Source organism: Mytilus edulis, chromosome 6 (assembly GCF_963676685.1).
Source record: "Mytilus edulis chromosome 6, xbMytEdul2.2, whole genome shotgun sequence".
NCBI classification, from domain to species: Eukaryota; Metazoa; Mollusca; class Bivalvia; order Mytilida; family Mytilidae; genus Mytilus; species Mytilus edulis.
In genome coordinates this window covers 33,040,192-33,063,122 of record NC_092349.1, presented here as the reverse complement: position 1 = coordinate 33,063,122, position 22,931 = coordinate 33,040,192, and the positions used below count along the sequence as shown (strand labels likewise).

At 31.9% G+C, this 22,931-nt stretch overlaps 2 protein-coding genes across 3 annotated transcripts; both read left to right on the top strand.

Annotated features, from left to right (window-relative positions):
- Nucleotides 1–2,456: 2,456 nt before the first annotated feature.
- Nucleotides 2,457–7,403, top strand: LOC139527534 (uncharacterized). 2 transcript variants are annotated; one of them, XM_071323040.1, is made up of 6 exons: nucleotides 2,457–2,490; nucleotides 3,489–3,560; nucleotides 4,895–5,061; nucleotides 5,853–6,013; nucleotides 6,666–6,856; nucleotides 7,286–7,403. In XM_071323040.1, the coding sequence occupies exons 1-6, from the start codon at nucleotides 2,487–2,489 to the stop codon at nucleotides 7,336–7,338; spliced, it is 648 nt and encodes a 215-aa protein (XP_071179141.1). In that variant the 5' UTR covers nucleotides 2,457–2,486; the 3' UTR covers nucleotides 7,339–7,403. The 2 variants fall into 2 exon arrangements, with proteins under 2 accessions (XP_071179141.1, XP_071179140.1); XM_071323039.1 differs by lacking the exon at nucleotides 2,457–2,490 and adding an exon at nucleotides 2,534–2,826.
- Nucleotides 7,404–14,227: 6,824 nt separating this feature from the next.
- Nucleotides 14,228–21,660, top strand: LOC139527533 (uncharacterized). Its single transcript, XM_071323038.1, has 3 exons — nucleotides 14,228–14,591; nucleotides 19,113–19,307; nucleotides 20,867–21,660. Exons 1-3 carry the CDS (start codon nucleotides 14,261–14,263, stop codon nucleotides 21,622–21,624), a joined length of 1,284 nt encoding a protein of 427 aa, XP_071179139.1. The 5' UTR covers nucleotides 14,228–14,260; the 3' UTR covers nucleotides 21,625–21,660.
- The last annotated feature ends 1,271 nt before the right edge of the window (nucleotides 21,661–22,931 follow it).

Sequence of the window (22,931 nt, the reverse complement as noted above, 5' to 3'; positions counted from 1 at the left end):
AAGAACAAGAATTAGAAAACCACCTGCATATCTGAAAGATTATATCACCAAACAAGCTATTGGACAAACATCTTGGTTACAGAAAGCAGAATGGTTAAAGTTACAACTGAAAGAAGGAATGTTTAGAGGAATGGAGAATGACATCACACGTACGATCATTGAGATTGTGAAAGAAACATCATAGAGAAATACCAGTTTAGAATGCCGAGAACGTCATTTCTTCGTCAGAGGGAGGAGGAGTCGTATGACGTGGAAGTCATTTTTCCAACACAGGGGAGAATGTGGTAGCCTCTTTATTTTGTATATATTTTAATTGTAAAATAAAGATGTATAATTATGTTAATATTAAATAAACTTCATAAGATATTGTATCATATAAACTTTTATTACACTGAAATGTTTCCATACAGTATTCATGATTACTTGGATTTGATTGATTAGTTTAAAGTTTTACCGCTCAGTTCTTAGTTTCTTTGTTTTGAGTTAGAAGGACTAATGGAGTCAAAATGGACAGACGTATATGTCCAGTAGCCATTGAGGTGTTTGAGAATGTATATTGAATAGTCAGCATTGTATTATATTGACAGACTTGACATTTTGACGTGAGTTTTCTTTATCTACTTCTTTATTAATATCTCTAATATATTTTCATAGATTGAATGATTTTTGGTATGAATGGTTATTTTTCTCTATGATTCCGAAAAGTATTATCGCTACATAAAATGCATATATTATACACTTATTTTATTATATAAAGTACTGGTAGTCATTCGTTAGAGCTATATGTAAATCACTTTAGAAAGTACACACATTCCGATCGATACTTTGAGGTGTATTCGATAAGACTTTGTTATGAGTAGATTTTAAATACCACCGTGTATTACTTGTGTGAATTAGTCCGTACACAATAACATTGTTGATTGATTATAAATGGAAAACATAAACAAAGTTGTATTAGATAGCGAACTACGTTTCTGCACATATTTAAAGTATTGTCCGAGTTATGTTTTATTTTATACACAAGGACATTATTTATATTGTATGTTTTATAATAAGGTCTATGTTTAAATACGGTTTCCTTAAATCCGTTATTTAACATTGTAATTTTGGTTTACAGAACTTGTAAGCTGTTATAAAGATATCACTGTGTGATAACCAGTATGTACATTTGAATTGGTTTGTGCCACAACAGTAACTACCTTGCTCCACAAGTTGGTAAGGATTAATAATATGTTATTAGAATTATAATGTATTTCGTTTAAAAGGTTGAATTTGAATTAACTATGGAGTATGTTAAGCACATAGTTTTGATAAAGAGTTATTTCCCTTGATTTTAGATGCTTTTAATATTTGTTTAATTTATCAATGTTGTTAATCTGAACAACTGGATATTATATGTAAAGACATTAATACTATGATTTGATGATTAAACATAATATTTGGTCTCATTATGTTCATAACTTAAATGTATTTTTAAAGTGTAATGTTTTGTATAATACCTATTTACAATTCTATCAATATGGAATAATAAATATAATCAGTTAAGGTGGTATGGGAGTCTAAAATAAAAATGATAGAATTTGTTCATACTTTGCCAAAACGTTGTATCTATTGATACATGTTGAAAAATATAATAAAAATGATAGGTCACCGCGCATTTTCTCAAGCTACAGGACGGGACAAAATGAAACATTTTGTATGGATTATACAGGAAAAAACACCATTTTGTGATTAGAAACTAAACAAAATGATAGAATTGTTAAATACTTCAGGAAAAGATAGCTTTCAGACACTGCTTTGAGAATATCAAAAGAAAAGACAGGGTCACCGTACGTTTTTTCCGGCTAAAATACAAAATAGGAAAATTCCATACAGAATCCTTCAGAAAATGCACCTTTTTAGAGTTACCTCCCCTTAAAATGCCAATTTAAAAAAATAAAATAAAAACAACTAAAAATAATTAACATTTGCAAAAATATCAATATTTAGAAGTTATATTCTTATAAATTAGTACTTTCAAATGAAAATGTACATTAAACATCTGCATTCCTGCATCAAATTTTGCTAACTTGATGGAAAATCTGGACCTTTGATTCTCTGTTTTTTACAATCCAAGATGGAGGAAGACACCCATACCACCTTAATTACGAGCAAACAGTAATAAAATATAAGGTATAATGTCATTGGGGGGCAAATAATGAAATTTAATAACGCTAAAATACAGAAAGACATGTACATCTAGAGACCATTTATGGGTTTTTACGATAGACCGATGTTTAAACCATATATATCAATCTGTAAATCCACCAGAAGAGTTATTGACATGGTCAGTCTTATAAGATTTCATACAGTTACTATCATCTTTTCAATATACATCACCGTCGGATGTACCTATTTTCGTTTGAGGTATATAAACCTTGTAAGACACTTAGGATTTTCAAAAACACTTAAACATTATCGGCTGTACTAGTACTAACTTAAAGTAGATGTGTAAGTATTATATACATGTTACATTTACTGGTACAAACTTGCACATAGGCAAGTGCATATCAGTGACAAATAACACAATGTCAATTTACCACAGAGGTCTGGAGACCAACATCGATAGCAACTCGTCAGACTATTACAGGAGATTTCAAAATACTGAAAATATGGACTTTAATGAGCAAATTATTCAGAGTCAACGTCAAACATTTTGGGACAAAAATAGAAATTTACTTTTTCTCGTAGCTGGATTGGTGGTTGGATGTTTTGTGACTGTGGTTATTAGTTATGCTTTCTTTTCACTTGGGCAGAATAAAGGACATGGAAATTGCAAGCCGTATGGTAAGAAATTTCATTAATATTTTCACTTGTTTTACTTTTTATTTATATGATTGTGACTATTAATATGATTATGATTATTATGATTATTGTTATTCCTGTTATTTGCTTCATAATTATTGTTATTCCTGTTATTTTCTTCATAATTACATGTATTGTTATTCCTGTTATTTTCTTCATAATTATTGTTATTCCTGTTGTTTTCTTCATAATTATCAAGTCCTGTTATCATATACATTTTAACAGCGTACATGAATTTGAACATTGTTTAAAATGACAAATGAAGTGTGTGGTCTGCTTAAAACAACATTCGTTGCCACTCGCTCTCACAGAAAGGTTGAACTCGTTTCAACTGTTTGTAATAAATATTGATTGAAAGGAGTTTTATAGAACACGTGAAAGCAACAAACTTTATTTATTAGTTGTAATTGACCTTGAACAAGCTTTAAGTAACTGCGAGAGCTTCTGGCATGGGTCGGTAATATTTGTCATCTGTCTCAAAAGTTATGTTTTCGTGCCATCCAATAAAAAAAGGAATTCCTAACTGATTTTTAGTTTGTTGTTATGCTTTCCTGTTACATCACTTTCCCAGATCAACAGGCATTCAAGTGATAAACTTTTAATGAAATTTATTAACACATATCAATCATTGCATTATGTTTCAGATGTGACATCTGGTGCCCAAACGGAAAACCAAACATCGGTGATAGCAGACAGTGGGACAAAGGATAACAGTGGTATGGGTATAGTTGTCTTATAAATGGATTCTTATACTAATCAAACTTTGTCTTATCGATGAGAAACTAAATCTATTTCAATTCCACTTACGCAAAATTATAACTTCAACACCTCAATGTTGATTCCTATTTCTGAGGGAATTAAAAAAGCAATTTGGTATTTTTTAAAAATATTTTGATAGAATCTAAATGTTACAGTTTTTTATTGGGTTCGTGTTGTTTAGTTTTTCTATGTAGGGTTTGATTTACTTATTTTTCTATTTGCCATCTCTCGTTATTTTGTTTTTTCATTTCCATTCAATATGTTTTAGTTTTGAATAAACCATTGCTACCTTTTTCCTCTTTTTTGTAGTTTTTTCTTCAAAGAACATAATACTTTGCAATGTCAAATTAAATCCCGTCGTAAGATGTTGGGTAGATAAATAATGGGTCGACCGATTCCACCGACTTTTTGCTATTAAAGAACACTTGGTATCTGTGATGAGTTCATTACCTTTATTTACAACCGCTGGGCCGATGCCACTGCTGGTGGAGTTTAAATTCCCAGAGGGTAGCCCAGTAGTCAGCATTACTGCACTGACATTAATTATCATTGATATGGTCATATTTATAAATTAACTGTGTACAAAACTTTTGAATTTTTTAAATACTAAGGCTTTTCTACCTCAGGCATAGATTACCTGAGCTGTATTTGAAAAACGTTTAGGGATTTTGGTCATCAATGCTCTAAAACTTAAGCTTCTTACTTTATTTGGCCTATTTAACTTTTTAGGATTCGAGCATCACTGATGAGTCTTTTGTGGACGACACGCGCGTTTAGCGTAAATACAAATTTAATCCTGGTATCTATGATGAATTTATTTAAACACCAACAAATAAAAGCTAGATATGATCAATAAAAATAATAAAAACAAAAATTGATACGTACATTGCACGGCTGAGGGCCCTCATGGGGTTTTTGATTATGTGATTACTTGGCCGTTTTTTTAATGATTATTTGATTATTAAGCCAAATATTTCATGATTATTTGATTACCTAGGACTGTATTTTTAGTTTATGATTATTTGATTACTAAAGATAAGCAAATATTTAATGATTATGTGATTATATTGGCAAAAAAATGGTGATTATGTGATTACTAGGACCCCCCCCCCCCCCATGAGGGGCCTCACTGCTAGACATTATCATTGGCGGTTGTTCCCTTACAAATCTTTTAACGGAAACAAAAGCGAAAAATAGATATCACATCACTCTATTAATCAAAATTATATATAAAACGACCAATCAATCAAGAATGGATAAAAAACAATAAAACAATCTGTACATTCTTTAGGTTTAAAAAAAATATTCGTGGCATGTACTGGAAATAGACAATCAGTATTGGACGCTTGGGGAAATTCATCCATGGGAGGGGACATCAGCAACATTAAAGACTCGTGTACCAATCGACACCTCAGGAGTACATTGATTGACAACTGGAATGGATCACTCATTGATGAGGTATGAATAAATTCATTTCATCTTTTAAGCGAACATGATATCTGGTACACAGAAAAAAAGCGTATGAAGTTAGAAAGTGACAGTCCAATCCAAGGGTTTCCGAACTGTCTCGTTGTAATAAAAAGACTAGACGTTAAGCAAGCAACACATGATCAATCATAATTATATATAGTATACGTTTTCTGTTCTAATTTAATTCAAGAAAAAATATTTAAATAAATATTCTCAGAAAACAAAAAAATAGAAACAAATCATAATTATAAAAAAAACCCAATAGAAATAATAACTAGTGTCTGTCAAAAGGCTAAATCGGCTGAATATTTCTTTATTTAATCAGTGGAGTGTAAAAGAGAACATCAAGAGAAGCTTGCATGGACACGTACCATATAAGATTAGATAAATGAATAATATATTTCACGATATATTGTTTGGTTGTTAAGGGATGGCATCAAAAAATCAATGAAGGATAACAAAAACTTAATTAAAATATTTTGGGAGCGGGGTAAAAATTGCTGCAAGTTTTGTTTTATTGAAATCGATTTTATATATATACTTTATTATTGGTCAATCATTTTTCCCCAAATTAAGTTAAGAGGGGATAGGGGGCGGGGTCAATGAAAAAACTATATGAATTAAGTTTTTTGGTATCCTACATTGAACTTTTGATGTCGTCCTTAAACTTTAGATAAACGTGAGAAATCAATTATAAAATTCATAAATAGGGATTTTTCTATCAAATTGGAGAGGTGGTGCACCCGAATACCTTTTGCAGGGTATCAATTTCATTTCAGGTGAAAGTTGAGCTATTCAGGAATGAACAACTAGCTGTAGAGATGTTTTTTGATGGTCGAGGTTCAACAAGTTCCAATTGGTTCACCAGGAAACGACTACGTTCTAATTCGTTTAACGATCTGACGCAAATGTCTACCTTCAACTTTTTCTCAATGAATGGGTAATTAATCTGAATATAATACTCGAAACTACATCTAACCATTGAATTTATATATTGCAAAATATGTCATGACAATATGAATTTCAAGGGACGTGGGTTATATTTGAACGAGACAGCAACCAGACTGAAAAAGTTTAAACAAAATAAGTTCACAAGCATCTCGAGGTCTACGACAGCAAACAGTTATTGGCTTATGGTTTTAGTTGTTTGATATATTGGTTACCATGTACTTAAGGTAGCGTCAAAGGCATAGCCATTTGTAAATGGAACGTGTATGACATAGAGATAATTATAAAACATAGCTGGTTATTTGCATATTTTCTCTTGAAAAACGTTATGAATAAAATGTCATGCCGTGATGCCATGCAAACAGAAATGTGTCCTCAACCTGGTATAAAATTACGAATGGAAATGGGGAATGTGTCAAAGAGACGACAACCCGACCATAGAACAGACAACAGCAGAAGGTTATCAATAGGTCTTCAATGCACCGAGAAATTTCCGTACCCGGAGTCGTCCTTCAGCTGGCCCATAAACAAATATGCCTGTAAAGGACTCGAGATCCTTTTTTTTTATTTTGAGAAAAAAAAAGCATTGTGAAATAAATACCATTGTCGACAATGGTGTCAACATTTAGTACTTTGCATTCTAGTGATCAAACAGTTGACCGCCATTTCTTCATTAATCGAAACTACGGAGGCTGTGCAAACGATAAAGGATGGATGGTAGTGATTGACACGGCTGATGCAAATTACCGACCCTGCAAGTTTGATAAGTTACCTGGAAAGGCCTACCCATATATACTGTATGGCCCTGATCAACAAATGTCTCATTATGACTATGGTAAGTCAGAAAAGGTATTAGTTTGCATACGGTTTAGTCAGAGTGCCTGGAGAGAACATCCGACCTGCGATTGACCGGAAAACTGACATTCCTAGTCAATTTAGATTGAAGTCAAACGAACCAGACACATGCAGGAACCAAACTCGCAACCTCAGTATTGACAGGCCTGTGATACAGTGATTGAAATATTTAAAGCACTCGGCCAACATGTTATGAATATAAACTTTCTTGTCAATGAGTTAGATGGACATTTGTCTCACAAGAACGAGACTGGAAATTGGCATTTCAAAACATGAATATACTATTTTGTCTTTGCTTTTATTTCATTTAGCAGATTTATGTCATTTAAGCTTTTAAAAAAAAATACCCCAATAAAATAGAATGTTTTACTCCTTATAATTTATTTTGATCAATGTGTTTCCTATTTAGGACTGTATGCAGTGGCTGACATGATGGTGATATCACTTTCGACATTAGGCTGAGCTGGAGCATCATGCTACAAGAAAAGTGAACATTTTTAATACTAAATAAAATAATATTGGACTTGTTAGTTTGTTCATTTTCCTTTCCAAATAGAAAGCATATAATGCTTAATATAATCCCAATACATGCGATGCTAGGTTAACTCAATTTGCGACAGTAAAACATACTTTCTTGTCAATGAGTTAGATGGACATTTGTCTCACAAGAACGAGACTGGAAATTGGCATTTCAAAACATGAATATACTATTTTGTCTTTGCTTTTATTTCATTTAGCAGATTTATGTCATTTAAGCTTTTAAAAAAAAATACCCCAATAAAATAGAATGTTTTACTCCTTATAATTTATTTTGATCAATGTGTTTCCTATTTAGGACTGTATGCAGTGGCTGACATGATGGTGATATCACTTTCGACATTAGGCTGAGCTGGAGCATCATGCTACAAGAAAAGTGAACATTTTTAATACTAAATAAAATAATATTGGACTTGTTAGTTTGTTCATTTTCCTTTCCAAATAGAAAGCATATAATGCTTAATATAATCCCAATACATGCGATGCTAGGTTAACTCAATTTGCGACAGTAAAACATACTTTTCACGAAGGTCAAACTTTAAATACAATAAAGTTATCTCCTAAATGTCAATTTTTGGTGATTTATTCTCGGTTATTTTAGTAAATTCTCGATGGTACACATGTTTTGTGAATTATGTTCAAAGAGAGATGTTCTTGGGCTTATTTTAGGTAGCACAATACAAAGATTTTATACCTCCAGTTCCCCAGTTTTAAAATGCTGTAACTGTCTTTACAATGCTTGAAAATTTATGAAAGTGGTATTTATGGATAGCTAACAGAATACTCTTTCAAAATAATGCAATGTTAGTATTATACAAGAATTATGTATTCAATTATAATGTTAACTGTGTCTACAAAATTTTACTAGAAATTACCACTTTTAATTGAAATTAGCTTCTTCATGGATATCTCGAGAGGGTTGATTTTATTATAGTTTGTTTCTAGAGCCATTATCTACAAAGGGGTGTCTCAGATTTTGGATAAAATGTATAGATAAAATTTTCCACCTAATCAAATATTATCTTCTTTTATGTGGTAAGGATGTTTACACTAATTAGAGATTCATGAGAGAATGGAATATGATAATTTGAGACACCCTTTTGTTGCTTCTGCTGTGTTGATTAAGATTTCGTGAAGATTTCCTGTATAGTTATAGAGATGAAAGAGCTAAATTCATTCAAGTGAACTGACCAAGATTTTTGCCATTAATTGCATGATAATTGATTACACAATGATTGCATAACAAAAATATTGCATTCATTTAAAAGATTAATCTGTTATCTATCTATATATACCTCTTTTATTAATTTATATGCAGTCTTAAGAAAGTAACAGCATTTAAAAGGTTGGAGATAGGAAGTAAAAAAATCTTGTTATTGTGTTACCTTAAACGACGGGTGCCACATGTGGAGCAGGATCTGCTTACCCTTCCGGGCACCTGAGATAACCCCCAGTTTTTGGTAGGGTTCGTGTTGCTTAGTCTTTAGTTTTCTATGTTGTGTCTTCTGTTGTTTTTCTGTTTGTCTTTTTATTTTTTGGCCGTGATGTTGTCAGTTTATTTTCAATCTGAGTTTGACTGTCCCTCTGGTATTTTTCGTCCCACTTTTAAAAATAAACACCATAGACCAAAACTTAAGATATGTTACTAGTTATGGAAAACTGAATTCTAGTTTTGAATCTCAGTCCCAAGTCATAACTCTGTGACGATTTAAAGATACAGAACTATAAATGAAAAACAAAAATGTATTCGCTTTAATTACTTTAATCCCCAAGATTATTCGGATATTGAAGATTGGAATATAAGAGAAAGAAAAATTCTAAAAGGATACTTAATCTAACACTATATATTGATGAAAAATTAAAGACATCCTCAATATATCTGATTTTTTTTTATTCATTATGTTTTTTTAAGGAATAAGACATATGCTTCGGAATCATATAATGAGTTAATTAAAAGGTAAAAGAATGATTTCAAATGGTTTTATATTCAGTTTAACTTTACACTATTTCTAAATTGAAATCTTTACACTCTGAAGTACATGTGCACTTAAAAATTATTATAAATGTCTAGCATTTGAAGTGTCAATTATGCATTGTATTTTGAGAAGTTGAATAATATATATCTGTTTGTCTAACTGACATCTATAATAATATACTCTTCATGCCACTCTTTGTATCTTCTATGTCTTATGTATATATAACATTAGTATAATATGTAAATTAAACTTTGAGTCTCAAATTTATCTAGTGACCGACGTAATCCGAAGAACTTAATTTTAATGACTTTTGTGTGCGTATTGTTATGCGTTATACTTTTCTACATTGGCTAGAGGTATAAAGGGGGGGGGGGGGGGGGGGGTTCTTGCGTACAATTTGGAGTTTAGTATTGCGTTCATTATCACTGAACTAGTATATATATTTGTTTATGGGCCAGCTGTAGGACGCCTCCGGGTGCGGGAATTTCTCGCTGCATTGAAGACTTGTTGGTGACCTTCTGCTGTTGTCTGTTCTATGGTTAGGTTGTTGTCTCTTTGACACATTCCCCATTTCCATTTTCAATTTTATTTGTGAGACAACCCCCAACCTTGAACCTTTAGCCAATGTCACAATGAAACGGTAATACGCGTACGCGCACAGTGAAAATTCAGTATAAAAGAAGTCCCAGTCAAGTATAAAATCATGAATATAGGTAACAGATGAAACCATGGCAAAATGACAATAATCAATATGAATTCACATAGTCGTCTGAATTACTAGCAGTTACTGACATTCCAGCTCAAGACCTCAATTAAACCGATTTAAAGATTTCACTGATGATGACTTTTTTTTAGTGTATATACTGATGTACAACTATTCATCATATTATTATGAGTCATAGATTTTCATGGCATGTTTGAAATAAATTATTCCCCAAATCTAGTAAACCGTTATCTTTTTGGACCCCCCCCCCCCCCCCCCACACACACAATCTTTAAGTGTTGAAAAGTCCTATCCATTACCAAAAAAGCCCCCCTTCGTGTTTTCAAGTGCACGATCTCTTTGTTGAAAGAGTTGATATTTACATTATTATTCGCCATGAAACCAGAATGATATTACAAAAGAATTATAATTTAGGAACAAATCGGGGCGAAATTAATGACTTTTCGGGGAGACTTTATACTAATACTTGTAAACATAAGGTTTTTATCTAATACATGTAAGATCATGTAATAGTTTAATGATCGTAGTTACTGAAAGATGAAACTAGTAAAAAATTACAATCTACCAGACTTAAGTATGAATAAGTAGACATGCATACAACAGATATAATGCAAAGACGTCATAGACAATAAGAGAATTTTGTATGCAGTAAGATCAGTAAAGACAGGTTGAAGGACCGGTACCATGTGCAGATCTCATTCAGACTAATAATTCATATCTTCTTTTTTTCTTTTTTTTTTTTATACTTTTCACAATTTGATATTCTACAAGATTAGTTAAGTAAATAGAAATCTGTTTATGTACACCATAAATCGAAAACGACGTTTACACAGATCTATACTACCACTACTGGAGGTGCTCCAAAGATTTACGGATGACTACAGAATATCACACGGGTTACACTAATGTCCTGACAATGTCCTGACAAAGTCCTGACAGAAATGTAAATGCCTAATACTTTTTTGTTATTGGAAGGATTTACTTGAAATTTGGAATCAAGCAAGATGAGAACTTATATTTAATAAATAAAATTAAAAAAATTAAAAAAAAAAAAATTTAAGACTTAGAAAACTTGACCTGACCAACTTGACATCGAAAATCTATTGTCCTGACAATGTCCTGACAGAAATGTAAATGCCTAATACTTTTTTGTTATTGGAAGGATTTACTTGAAATTTGGAATCAAGCAAGATGAGAACTTATATTTAATAAATAAAATTAAAAAAATTAAAAAAAAATAATTTAAGACTTAGACAACTTGACCTGACCAACTTGACCTCGAAAATACTATTGTCCTGACCGATATGAAACGGCTAAAAAATAATTTATTATTGACAGGATAGACTTCAAATTCGATACCAAGGAAGATTAAATCATTTATTACAAAAATATAAGGAAAAAAAAATAAAAAAAAAATTTAAGAGTTAGAAAACTTGACCTGACCAACCACGTTCAACCGTGACAAATGTCCTGACCGATATAAAACTGGTAATTTATTTCTCAAATTCGGTCGGATTGACTTCAAATTTGACACAAGACAAGAAAGTAACATTGAGTAAATACTCATTTGAAAAAAATAGCGGGGAAATACTTAAAGGGTAAAAAAAAATTACCTGACGAACATCGACTTTGTTGTGAGTAAATGACCGATATAAAAGTGCTAATACTTGCAACATTGTTGGTATGATTGAGTTCTTCATTGAAACCAAGTCAAATTGTAACGTTTTTATTTTTATACTTGCTGCAATAAATTAGAAACAAAATATTTCAAAGGAAATAAATACTTGACTTAGCCCCTTAAACTTAATACACAAACAACAACATTTTTAGTTCTTACCTTATATTGTAATTGAATTTATATATTTCCTATCCATAAAATACAACATCCAAAGCAAATAAATTTTGTTAAATGAAAAGATAGGGGAAATATTAGTTGCTGAGTGACTGTGAGTATTGTTTACCCCTTTGTAACACAAATCTACTTAATTTGATTAATAATTCAGATTGACTAATGAAACTAATTATTGAATTATTAACCTCAATTAAAAACTATAAAAATGTATAGTGATTAGCTAGCTACCTACTGATTTTAATAACTAAGTTAATAGAAAGTTTTCTTTTTCTTCTTGGTGCAATAACTAAGTTAAAAAAATGTATTAAAATAAAGGCAAAGGAAGAAGACAAGAATCAATAAAATTAAAACACACCTACATTAATTACTATAATCATAATTTGGAATGTTTTCTTTACAATCAATAAATTTTGTTTTATCTAGTTATTGAGTGATTATACATGTCATATAAAAGCAGAAAATGGGCTTCGTTTTGTTTGAAAAGGATGTGTATACAAGCATATACATTAATATTATATTGGAATCACAAAGAAATACAATAAATTAACACACAATTTTCTCTTACAGAAAAATGATTCAATCAAATTAAGTTCCAACAGAACAATTAAGTCACAAATACCTACCCATACAATAAAATAAACAATACACAATAATAATTTCAATAAAATACACAATACCGTTAACAAGTACAATACAAAGAATAATTATATTACAATACATAATACAACACAATATACAATACAACACAATACACTATACAACACAATACACTATACAACACAATACACTATACAACACAAATACACTATACAACACAATACACTATACAACACAATACACTATACAATACACGAAATGGCCCTTTTCGCTTTTTTATCGGAAGTCGGCAGGTACTCTTCGGTGACACAGACGGCGATATTAGCTGTATTTCATCCTCATCCTCTGAAAATCGCAATTTCTTTCCCTTTTTAGGTGTTTCACAAGTGTTCGTATCCTGTTCCTTAATTTTTTTCTTCGATTTAGGTGTTTCCGTTGTGGACGATTGTTTTCCTGGTGTTTCTGGCATATCTATATTTTCCGCTATTTCCGAATTTTGCGCTGGTATAACTTCGGTGTTATAATCAGTCTTAATGATAGCACAAGTTCAAGTTCATAATTCAATTAATTGGATTAACAAATAGGTGATTAATCTCATCATCACAAACCCCTAATCAGATTAACTAATAGAGCAATAAGAGAATGTTAACATGAATAAACAATATTCACATTCAGCAACTGGGACTGGGCCTAACACTTTTCTTTCCTTCATTTCAACTGTATCTCTCGTGTTCAATGTCGTTTTTAATATTATTGTGATCGGATATTTTAATTTCACTAATTTAAGGTAAGAGGTTAACAAGTTAGAAAATTTATCAAGTCCTACAGTGGTCCGGTCAATATTATTTACCCTTGCAATAATTGTTCACTTTTTTTCTTTCAGTCATTTAAAAATTTAATAATATAATGATAGTTTTCAAACTTAAAGACATTTATTTAAGTAATTAACATAGTCATTCTATTTTTTAAAGATACATGCCTTTTTTCGGTGAATAGCCTATGTTGGTCAGGTCAAGTTTTTTGGTCTTTTCAACATTTTTTTTCTTTTTATTTCTTTTAATTTCTTTGTTAAATGTTGCAAACTTCTTTACTACTCAATTTGAATTCATTCATTACAATAACAAAATAGATAGAATCATTTTTATATCGATCCGGACATGAGTCGCGGCAAATGTGTAGTTGGTCAGGTCAAGTTTTCTAACTCTTAAAATTATTTTTTTTAATTTTTTTTCTTATATTTTTGTAATAAATGTTTTAATCTTCCTTGGTATCGAATTTGAAGTCTATCCTGTCAATAATAAATTATTTTTTAGCCGTTTCATATCGGTCAGGACAATAGTATTTTCGAGGTCAAGTTGGTCAGGTCAAGTTTTCTAAGTCTTAAATTATTTTATTTAATTTTTTTTAATTTTATTTATTAAATATAAGTTCTCATCTTGCTTGATTCCAAATTTCAAGTAAATCCTTCCAATAACAAAAAAGTATTAGGCATTTACATTTCTGTCAGGACTTTGTCAGGACATTGTCAGGACATTAGTGTCGCTAAATAGTTTCTTGTCGCTTGTTGTCGCTAAAATAATTCTTGTTGTCGCTTCTTGTCGCTTGTTGACGCTTGTTGTCGCTAAAATTGTTGTTGTCGCTAATTAGTGAGACCGCACGAAATCAGATCATTACCGTCCCCTGTCTCTAATATCCCTGATGGCGGGAGTGTCTGATGATTTCCTCAAGAAGATTTTGAGGTTGTGCTTCAGTGTAAAAGAACCTGCAGAACCCAATTTGAAAGCACAAAAGACTCCTTGTTTCAATGTCACTGATAGATTATTTTCTAACGTAAAAATAGAAGCGAGTGATGCTGCTTACTCGACTGAATTTTCTGATGCCTTCGTCAAGTTCGACATTCGTTCTGACAACTCTGTTCCCCTGTCATGGTTTTGGACAGACTCTATTGTGGACATTGTCAAGTCTTGCTGTGAAGAAAACAAATGTGTTGATGATGTAACAGCCAGTTTGGAAAATTTCTTGAGAGATGGTAACTTTCCCAAATAATTTATAATTAGTAAATTACCTCTTGAATATCTATTTTTATATTAATAATTTTGCTTGGTTTCTGCCTTATTACAGAATATAAATCAATTTAAAGTTGGCACTGGCTACAGTTACATGGAAATGTAACAATTATAAAAAAGTATTATTGTCACATTGGAGACTAATTGCCCGAATACAGGGTTGGGTATGGATCTGATTAATTAAGAATAATTTAATTTTGGATGTAACACGTCTTCTGATTGGCTGACATCGTTTGTTTATCATATCATAGACACAATTTTGTCATGTGACCATGACGTCGGTCATCAATGTTTTTCCAAAATTTACGCTTAAGAAATAATTCATGGGGGCTTGAATATATCGTGATTTTACCACGGGTTGGCCCTTTATGACAAATATTTTACCCCTGAGCGATAACGAGGGGTAAAATATCGGCATAAAGGGACAACCCGTGGTAAAATCTAGATATATTCAAGCCCCCATGAATTATTTCGATTCTGATAGGACACATACGGCAATTCTTTTGGATCGAAGCGCTCTAGGTGTAGGCAAATATTTGCCGTTCCCATAAATAAACGCACTAATAAACTAGCGTAAAAGAACGGAGCAAACTGCATTAGTGACATGTTTAAACTATTTAAAATAATGTATTTAGACAGTTTTGGATGAATTTGAATGATAATTTTTTTATATGTCTTATATGATGTACAATAAAGGGCTTTTGCCACATTTTAGCATCATTTGTGTATGTTTCCTTGTGATGATTTTCGGATTCACAAGCGTGTATTTTCCCTTAAAATGCTTACATTCTAACGTGATTGTTCTATGACGTCGGGTATCTCATTCATAAAAAAGCATATGACGTGGGAGTACAATCGGAACAGCACTGGCAATATATTCATATTTTACCACGGGTGTGTACTCAAAGCGTTTGAAGGACGTCATGTTAGAATGTTAAATAACCCGCCACACGCGTTATTCAGTGTGCACCACATTTTTTATGTTATTTCTTCATAGAAAGAAAAAAAATATTACAGTCATTCCTTACCCAGTGTTAAATGTAATAATAATCATGATAATAATTGAGTCTACGATTACATTGTGTTATTGTTACTTAGTTAAAGTACTTCAATGTACACAGTATTAATTATACTTAAACCTTCTATAGTTGTGTTGCTTAATTTTTTTCATCAATCATGTCAATAAAAATGAAATTACTATCACAAAATATTTGGACTATAAAAATGAAAACACAGATTCCACCAGTTTCAACATGTCAGCAAATGTTAACATCAATTGCCTTCACAATTGACTTGTATTTTTATGTTTTATTGGGTTTCTAAGCTACATTACATGTATGCTTAAGTTGGATATAGAAATCAGAAAACAGGTGGACATAAACATGATAAACAGTTAGGGACAGTAATGAAATGATATTACAACCTCACATATGCTTCCAACGAAAAAATTGGAAGAAAATATAAACATCGCAAAACAGATTTTTATATACAAATTTAAATCCTTGATCACATTAAGCATGTTAAGAGTAAAAATATTTTTTTCAGCTAAAGCATGACAGACATTGAAAAGAAAAAAAGACGATGTGGAATGATTGCCAATAAGGATCAATAAGCATGATGAGACAACTCTCCACAAGAGACCAAATGACACAGAAATTAACAACTATAGGTATTGTACGGCCTTCAACAACGAGCAAAGCAAATACCAAATAGTTTGCTATAAAAGGCCCTGAAAGTCCACTTTCAAAATAATTTTTGCGTCCCTTTATAGCTTGCTGTTCGGTGTGAGCCAAGGCTCCATGTTGAAGGCTGTACCTTGACCTATGATGATTTACTTTTATAAATTGTGACTTGGATGGAGAGTTGTCTCATTGGCACTCATACCACATCTTTATTTAATTGAAGAAGTAAATATAATACACTTGAATAAGTTAATTATAACATGTATAATATTTGAATGATCTCCCCTTAATTTTCTCAAAAATTTACTTGTATTTTTATTACCACTGATAATGTAAACAATTAGCTGTTTGGTTATATTTTCTATTTATACTTTTTGGTCAGTCGAGGTGTAAGTCTGGGTGTAAATTTAACTATGGCTATTATCAGTCAGGGGTACTACACAAGTGATTTCAGAATCACTTCTTCAAGTGATTTTGACTGTGAAATATTAAAAAAAAATCTATAAATAGACACAGACTTTTTAAAATCACTGAAACAAGTAATTTGAGAAGATCACTTCAATAAGTCTTTATAACTTTTTCTTGATATTTTTCTCACAAGCTTGATTTTTTTATTGGTAAAAAGAAAAGAATTCCATTGCAAAAACAACTATGTACATCTAGAAATTGTCTTTTGCTTGATAAGCCTGTCAGTTTTTACAATTTATTTAAAATATGCATTTTCTGGAATAATTTGTAGATCAGGACATAACCTTGAAGTATATCATTCTAACTCTAAAGAAAACCAATCAGGTTACCTAATATTGTTGACCTTTGTCTGATAGTCAGAGTAGTTAATGAATATTTGATTACAGAACAATTCCCAAGGGTACTTTTAAATGCTTTAGTGCACTAACTTACTGCTCAAGCGCACTGGTGAAGTTAATATCCATAGATAAAGGGATAATTGATCTATGTAGGAAAATTATAGAAAAGTTTGTGAAAATATGGAAAATCAATGAAATTAGCATTTGAAGATCAAAGGAAACACCAAAATCTCTTAAATAGGTGATAACTGAATTTATCAAATCATTGAAATAGGTGATAATGAAATCACTTGTTTAAGTAGCACCCCTGACTGATTATATAGTAAAAAACAGGCTATGTTGTGATGTTATACTACTGTTTCAGAAAAGAGAGAAGGTTTGGTACCATTAAAATGTTTAATCCCACTGCAATTGTTTGCACCTGTCCTAAGTCAGGAATCTGATCTTCAGTGGTTGTTGTTTGTTTATGTGGTTCATAAATATTTCTTGTTTCTCATTTTTATGCCCCATTTATGGGCATTATGTTTTCTGGTCTGTGCATTCTTCTGTTAGTTCGTCCGTCTATTTGTCTGTCTGTCCTGCTTCATGTTAATTTTTTTGGTGTTTGATGAAGTTGAAGTCCAATCAACTTGAAACTTAGTCATGTTAGTACACATGTTCCCTATGATATAACCTGTCTAATTTTAATGCCAAATTAGAGTTTTTGCCCTATTTTTAAGGTCAACTGAATATAGAAAATGATAGTGTGGATGGGGCATCCATGTACTTGGGCATGTTGGGACACATTCTTGTTTATATACATGATATATAGATTAGACTGTTGGTTTTCCCGTTTGAATGGTTTTACACTAGTAATTTTTGGGGCCCTTTACTTAGCTTGCTGTGTTAGCCAAGGCTCTGTGTTGAAGACCGTATCTTAACCTATAATGGTTTACTTTTATAAAACTCAAGCTAAGAATAAAGAAGAATATTGCTGATAAATAGTTTTGATAAGTACAAAAATACCTATATCGTTTCAATAAAAAAATACAAATAAAACACAAAATTAGACATGTTAGACAAATGTAATTAGATGGAGAAAAAAAATAAATTGCACAAAATGTTTAAAGCAAGTCTTGATTGTGTTGATATACAAATCATTTAAAAGCCTTAATATTTTGAACAGTGAGTTATGAGCCAATGTAGCTTTGATACATCCAAAAGGTTATAAGGCATTGTCTACTTCTTTTGTGGAGATGAAACACAATCCAATGCATATGCTCTCAGAGTTCTCGAAAAGTGATGGTTCAAAGGATTTAACCACCAAAATTTGTCACACAATTTTGGTAGTAGTAAGGGCCAGCAGTTTTTCTAAGAAATTCTTTATGGACAACCAGATATAAAAAGATTTCAAGAACTCTGTGCTCTTGGTCATGCAACAATGAGCAAAGGCAATACTGCATAGTCAGCTATAAAAGACCCCTGTAAGTGATCCACAATTAAGGTTTATTTAATTAAGTGGAGTTGATTTGAATGAGGCAGTTGCACTATAAAGATTCTATTAGCAAGTCTAGAAGTGATATTTTTGTTTATTACAAACACTGCAGAATAATATTAATTCAATAATAAGCATATGTATACAATGAATGTCATGAATGTAATTGTATTTATTACCAATAAGTATGAAACAATGGTACATTTCGATTAAATTCCTATCCATAACAATACCTTTATATCTATGTAAAGGGTTCTCTAAAAGTGTAGCCAATTGCACTAAGAGTGCCCTCAACTTCAAGAAACACTAGATGATGTATATTATCATCTCATAACTTCGTTTGTGTACATGATTTAACAAGACATCAAATTAAGATTTGACATACATGACATTCATAGCTGGGTTTAATTTTATTTGATTTTTAAGAGCCATGTGAACCCCAAGCAAAATGGTTAAACTGTATGCCCAAGTTCATTTCTCAATTACTATGCATTCATATGATTTTCTCTTTTTTTTGTACAGATGATAATACCAGATATTTACTGAAAGTTCAGGAGGCAAAAACTGAAGCAGAAATACAAGCAATCCTTTCTCATCATTTGTTCTCAAAGCTTGCATCATCAGGATCATATATTTTGAATGCAGACTGTAATCCTTTGGGAGTCAACAAATGTCCAGTGTGTGGTGTAGAACTTGTCCTTGGGAACACATCTTTAGGTATATACATATGTAAAAAATATGGTGAAAACATTACCAAATGCTTAATACATTGTACATGTATATACCATATAACGGATTATTTTCATGGATTTAAAATTTCGCGATTTTCATCAAATAAGGTATACAAATATTTTGGCGGTTATTATTCGGCAGTGAATTTTTTTAGTGGATTCAAAACTTTATCAATACCTTTGCATGTAAACTTTTAAATTGGCGGAATTTAATTTAGGGATTTTGTTCCATCTTTGAAAAATAAGCGAAAATTTACACCCCGAGAAATAACCCACTTTATCGCTATTTAGTGCATTTATCCTAAGACCTTTTTTTGTGATAATTTTTCATATAGTGCTCCTCGCTGGAAATGGAAAATTATCGCTAGAAACTAAGGAGCTGGTACCGGCTCAAGCAAGAAAATCAATCTCGTTCAGAAGATCAATGATAATGTATGAAATTTATACGGTATGACTCTTGAATAGGTATTGCAGGAATCAGATAGTATTTATATATTTTGATTGATTGCTTGTTTGATTTATGTGGGTCTCATTGGGGTCTAAGCGTGAAGCGGGATTGCCGATTATTTGTAAGCGTGACACGTGAAAGTCAAATAATTGTGTCTTGAAAACGGGAAATGAGGTCTAGCGGGACCCGGGAAATGACAAAAAAATGAGAATTCCTTACGTACATAGTGTAAGCGGGATACAGGAATCTGACAAAACAGTAAACAGGGTCCGGGATCGGAACCCCCCAATGAGACCCCCATTTATGTTCAATGCCACTTTCAGGACTTCTGGTTATTTCATTGACATTGAAGTGAAAAAACTCAAGGTCATAGTACAGCCTTCAACAATGAGTAAAACCAATACCTCATGATAAAAGGCCTTAAAATTACAAATTCAAAACAATTCAAATGTGAAAACTAACATCCTGATTTATGTACAAAACAATAACCCAAAAATAAATATGATATACAGCAACAAACAACAACCACTCAATAACAAGCTCCTGACTGGCATGACTGGGGTCAGACACGTAATTCTTTCCCTATTTGACAATGGTGTAACAGTACAACACAAGAGCAAAATATATAAATCAGTTGACAAGGGCTTAAGTCATCAGATCGATACAATGCACATAAAAACACTAATAAAAACATAAAGAAGGAAACAAATGTATTGATCTGAGAGAACATTTTTGTACTTTCAGTCACTTTCAGTCACTAAATTAAAAGATTGTTTGAAGCTAATGACAATTATTATTTAACACATGTGTCTAAAACTTAAATATACCAATCATTACAAACTTCTAACCACTTTAGTGTAAATACATCTTTGACAGTCAGGAAAAACATGACCTTAAGCAATGTCTGAAACAAATTATTGAAGGCTGTATGGTGACCTATAGTTGTTAATTTCTGTGTCATTTTGGTCTCTTGTGGAGAGGTGTCTCATTGGCAATCATGCCACATCTTCTTTTTTATACTGACAAAATATATGTATTGTGCATATGATTACATTAATATACTTATTTTCATTGATAAATAATTTTTACTTTTAAAGGAAACTATTTAGTTTGGTATGGAAATCCTCATATTATGGTTGACAGATCTACAGTTAATGTTCAAATTGAAGAAAGTGAAAGTGATGATGAGAACAAAGATAATGAGCAACGAGAACCTCGAACAAAAAGATTAAAAATGGTGGTCGATGCAAATCAACAGAGTAAAATCAATTCTGGTGCAGATTGTGAAGACTCATATAGACATAGAGTCTTGCTTGAAGATCATACTTTTAGAAATGAAAAATCTCTGAGGCATGCTTTTGCTCAAACTATTACAAATGCTTTTTACCAAGCCAAACAGAAACCAGAGCTGGAAGATACCTTTATTCCATCATTTTTAGTCTCTGATGTTAAATTAAAAATTCTTATGTATAATTGTAAAAGAGACAGACTTTATATATCAGAGGATATGTTACTGTTTGAAGCTTGGAGTGAAAACGGTATGAATGTTGGTACAATGGTTTCAATATGGTTGGCATTGAATATAGAAAATTTTAAACAAGATATAATTGATGAAGAAGTATATGAAACAATAGGACATGGAAAGTCTACCTTTCAGAAAAATTTGCATGATGAAATTTTGTTGGTATACAAACATCAATTGCAAAAACTGTTGCCATGGAAAAAATGTCCGTCTGATTCTACTTCATCAACAACATTAGGAAGAAGGGTCGTACGAACTCAAAAGTGGATTGAAACTTATGATAAGCTTGAAAGTTTAGCTACAAACTATTTCACAGATAGTACTAACGAATAACCCTACATAATAAAATATAAATGTACAAGAATCAAATCAACTGATTGATTTTTCTTTTTTATGCCCTATCTACGATTGTAGAGACGCATAATTACATCTGGTCTGTGTGTATGTTCATCCGTCCATTTGTTTGTTTGTCAGTCTGTCCCACTTCAGGTTAAAGTTTTGGTCAAGGTAGTTTTTGATGTAGTTAAAGTCCAGTCAACTTAAAAACTTAGTATACATGTTGCCTGTGATATGATCTTTCTAATGTAAATGCCAAATAAGATTTTTGACCCCAATTTTTATGGTCCATTGAACATAACAAATGATAGTGCAAGTTTCAGGTGAAAGTTTTTGGTCAAGGTAGTTTTTGATGAAGTTGAAGTCCAATCAAGTTGAAACTTAGTACACATGTCCCCCGTGATATTGTCTTTCTAATTTTAATGACAAACTAGATTTTTAACCCCAACTCACAGTCCACTGAACATAGAAAATGATAGTGCAAGTGGAGCATCCATGTACGATGGACACATTCTTGTTCTCAAATTTTCCATTCCTATATTGCTGTTTAATATCAGCCTCTAATATTATCTGTGGGTCGATGCACTGAGCATTCAAAGGTTACCACTGCTAGGTGTAATACCACCAAATTATAGTACGTCACATTCAGTTTAGTATGAAAAAAGGTCGAACAAAAAAAAATCCCGTTGAATTTGAAAGCTTTAAGACATTAATCCTACATTTCATTGCAGTAAAACGTTTCTGAGTCACAACCATATAACTTGATTTTTTTGGTGTGCCTGTGACTTTTGTTGCAGAAAGCTCTACATAGGGATACTGATCCGGTGGCGACGGCGGCAGCGTTAGCTAACTTCTTTATAAAAGCTTTATATTTTAGAAGGTAGAAGACCTGGATGCTTCATGCTCTGTATATGGATGCCTCATGTTACGAAGTTTCCGTCAGTCACATGTCCAATGACCTTAACCTCATGTTTATGGTTTAGTGACTACTTTAAAAAAAAAATTTAAGATTTTTTGTAATGTTAAATTCTCTCTTATCATAAGTAATAGGATCACTATATTTGGTATGTGGGTTCCTAGCAAGGTCCTCATGCCCGTCAGATAGTTTTTACTTGATCATGTTGATCTCGACCTCATTTCATGGATCAATGAAGAAGATTAAGTTTTGGTGGTTGTCCATATCTAAGATACTATAAGCAATTGGTCTAGTGTATTCGGTGTATGGATCTAGCTGGCAGGTGTCATCTGACCTTGACCTCATTTTCATGGTTTAGTGGTCAAAGTTAAGTTTTTGAGTTTTGGTC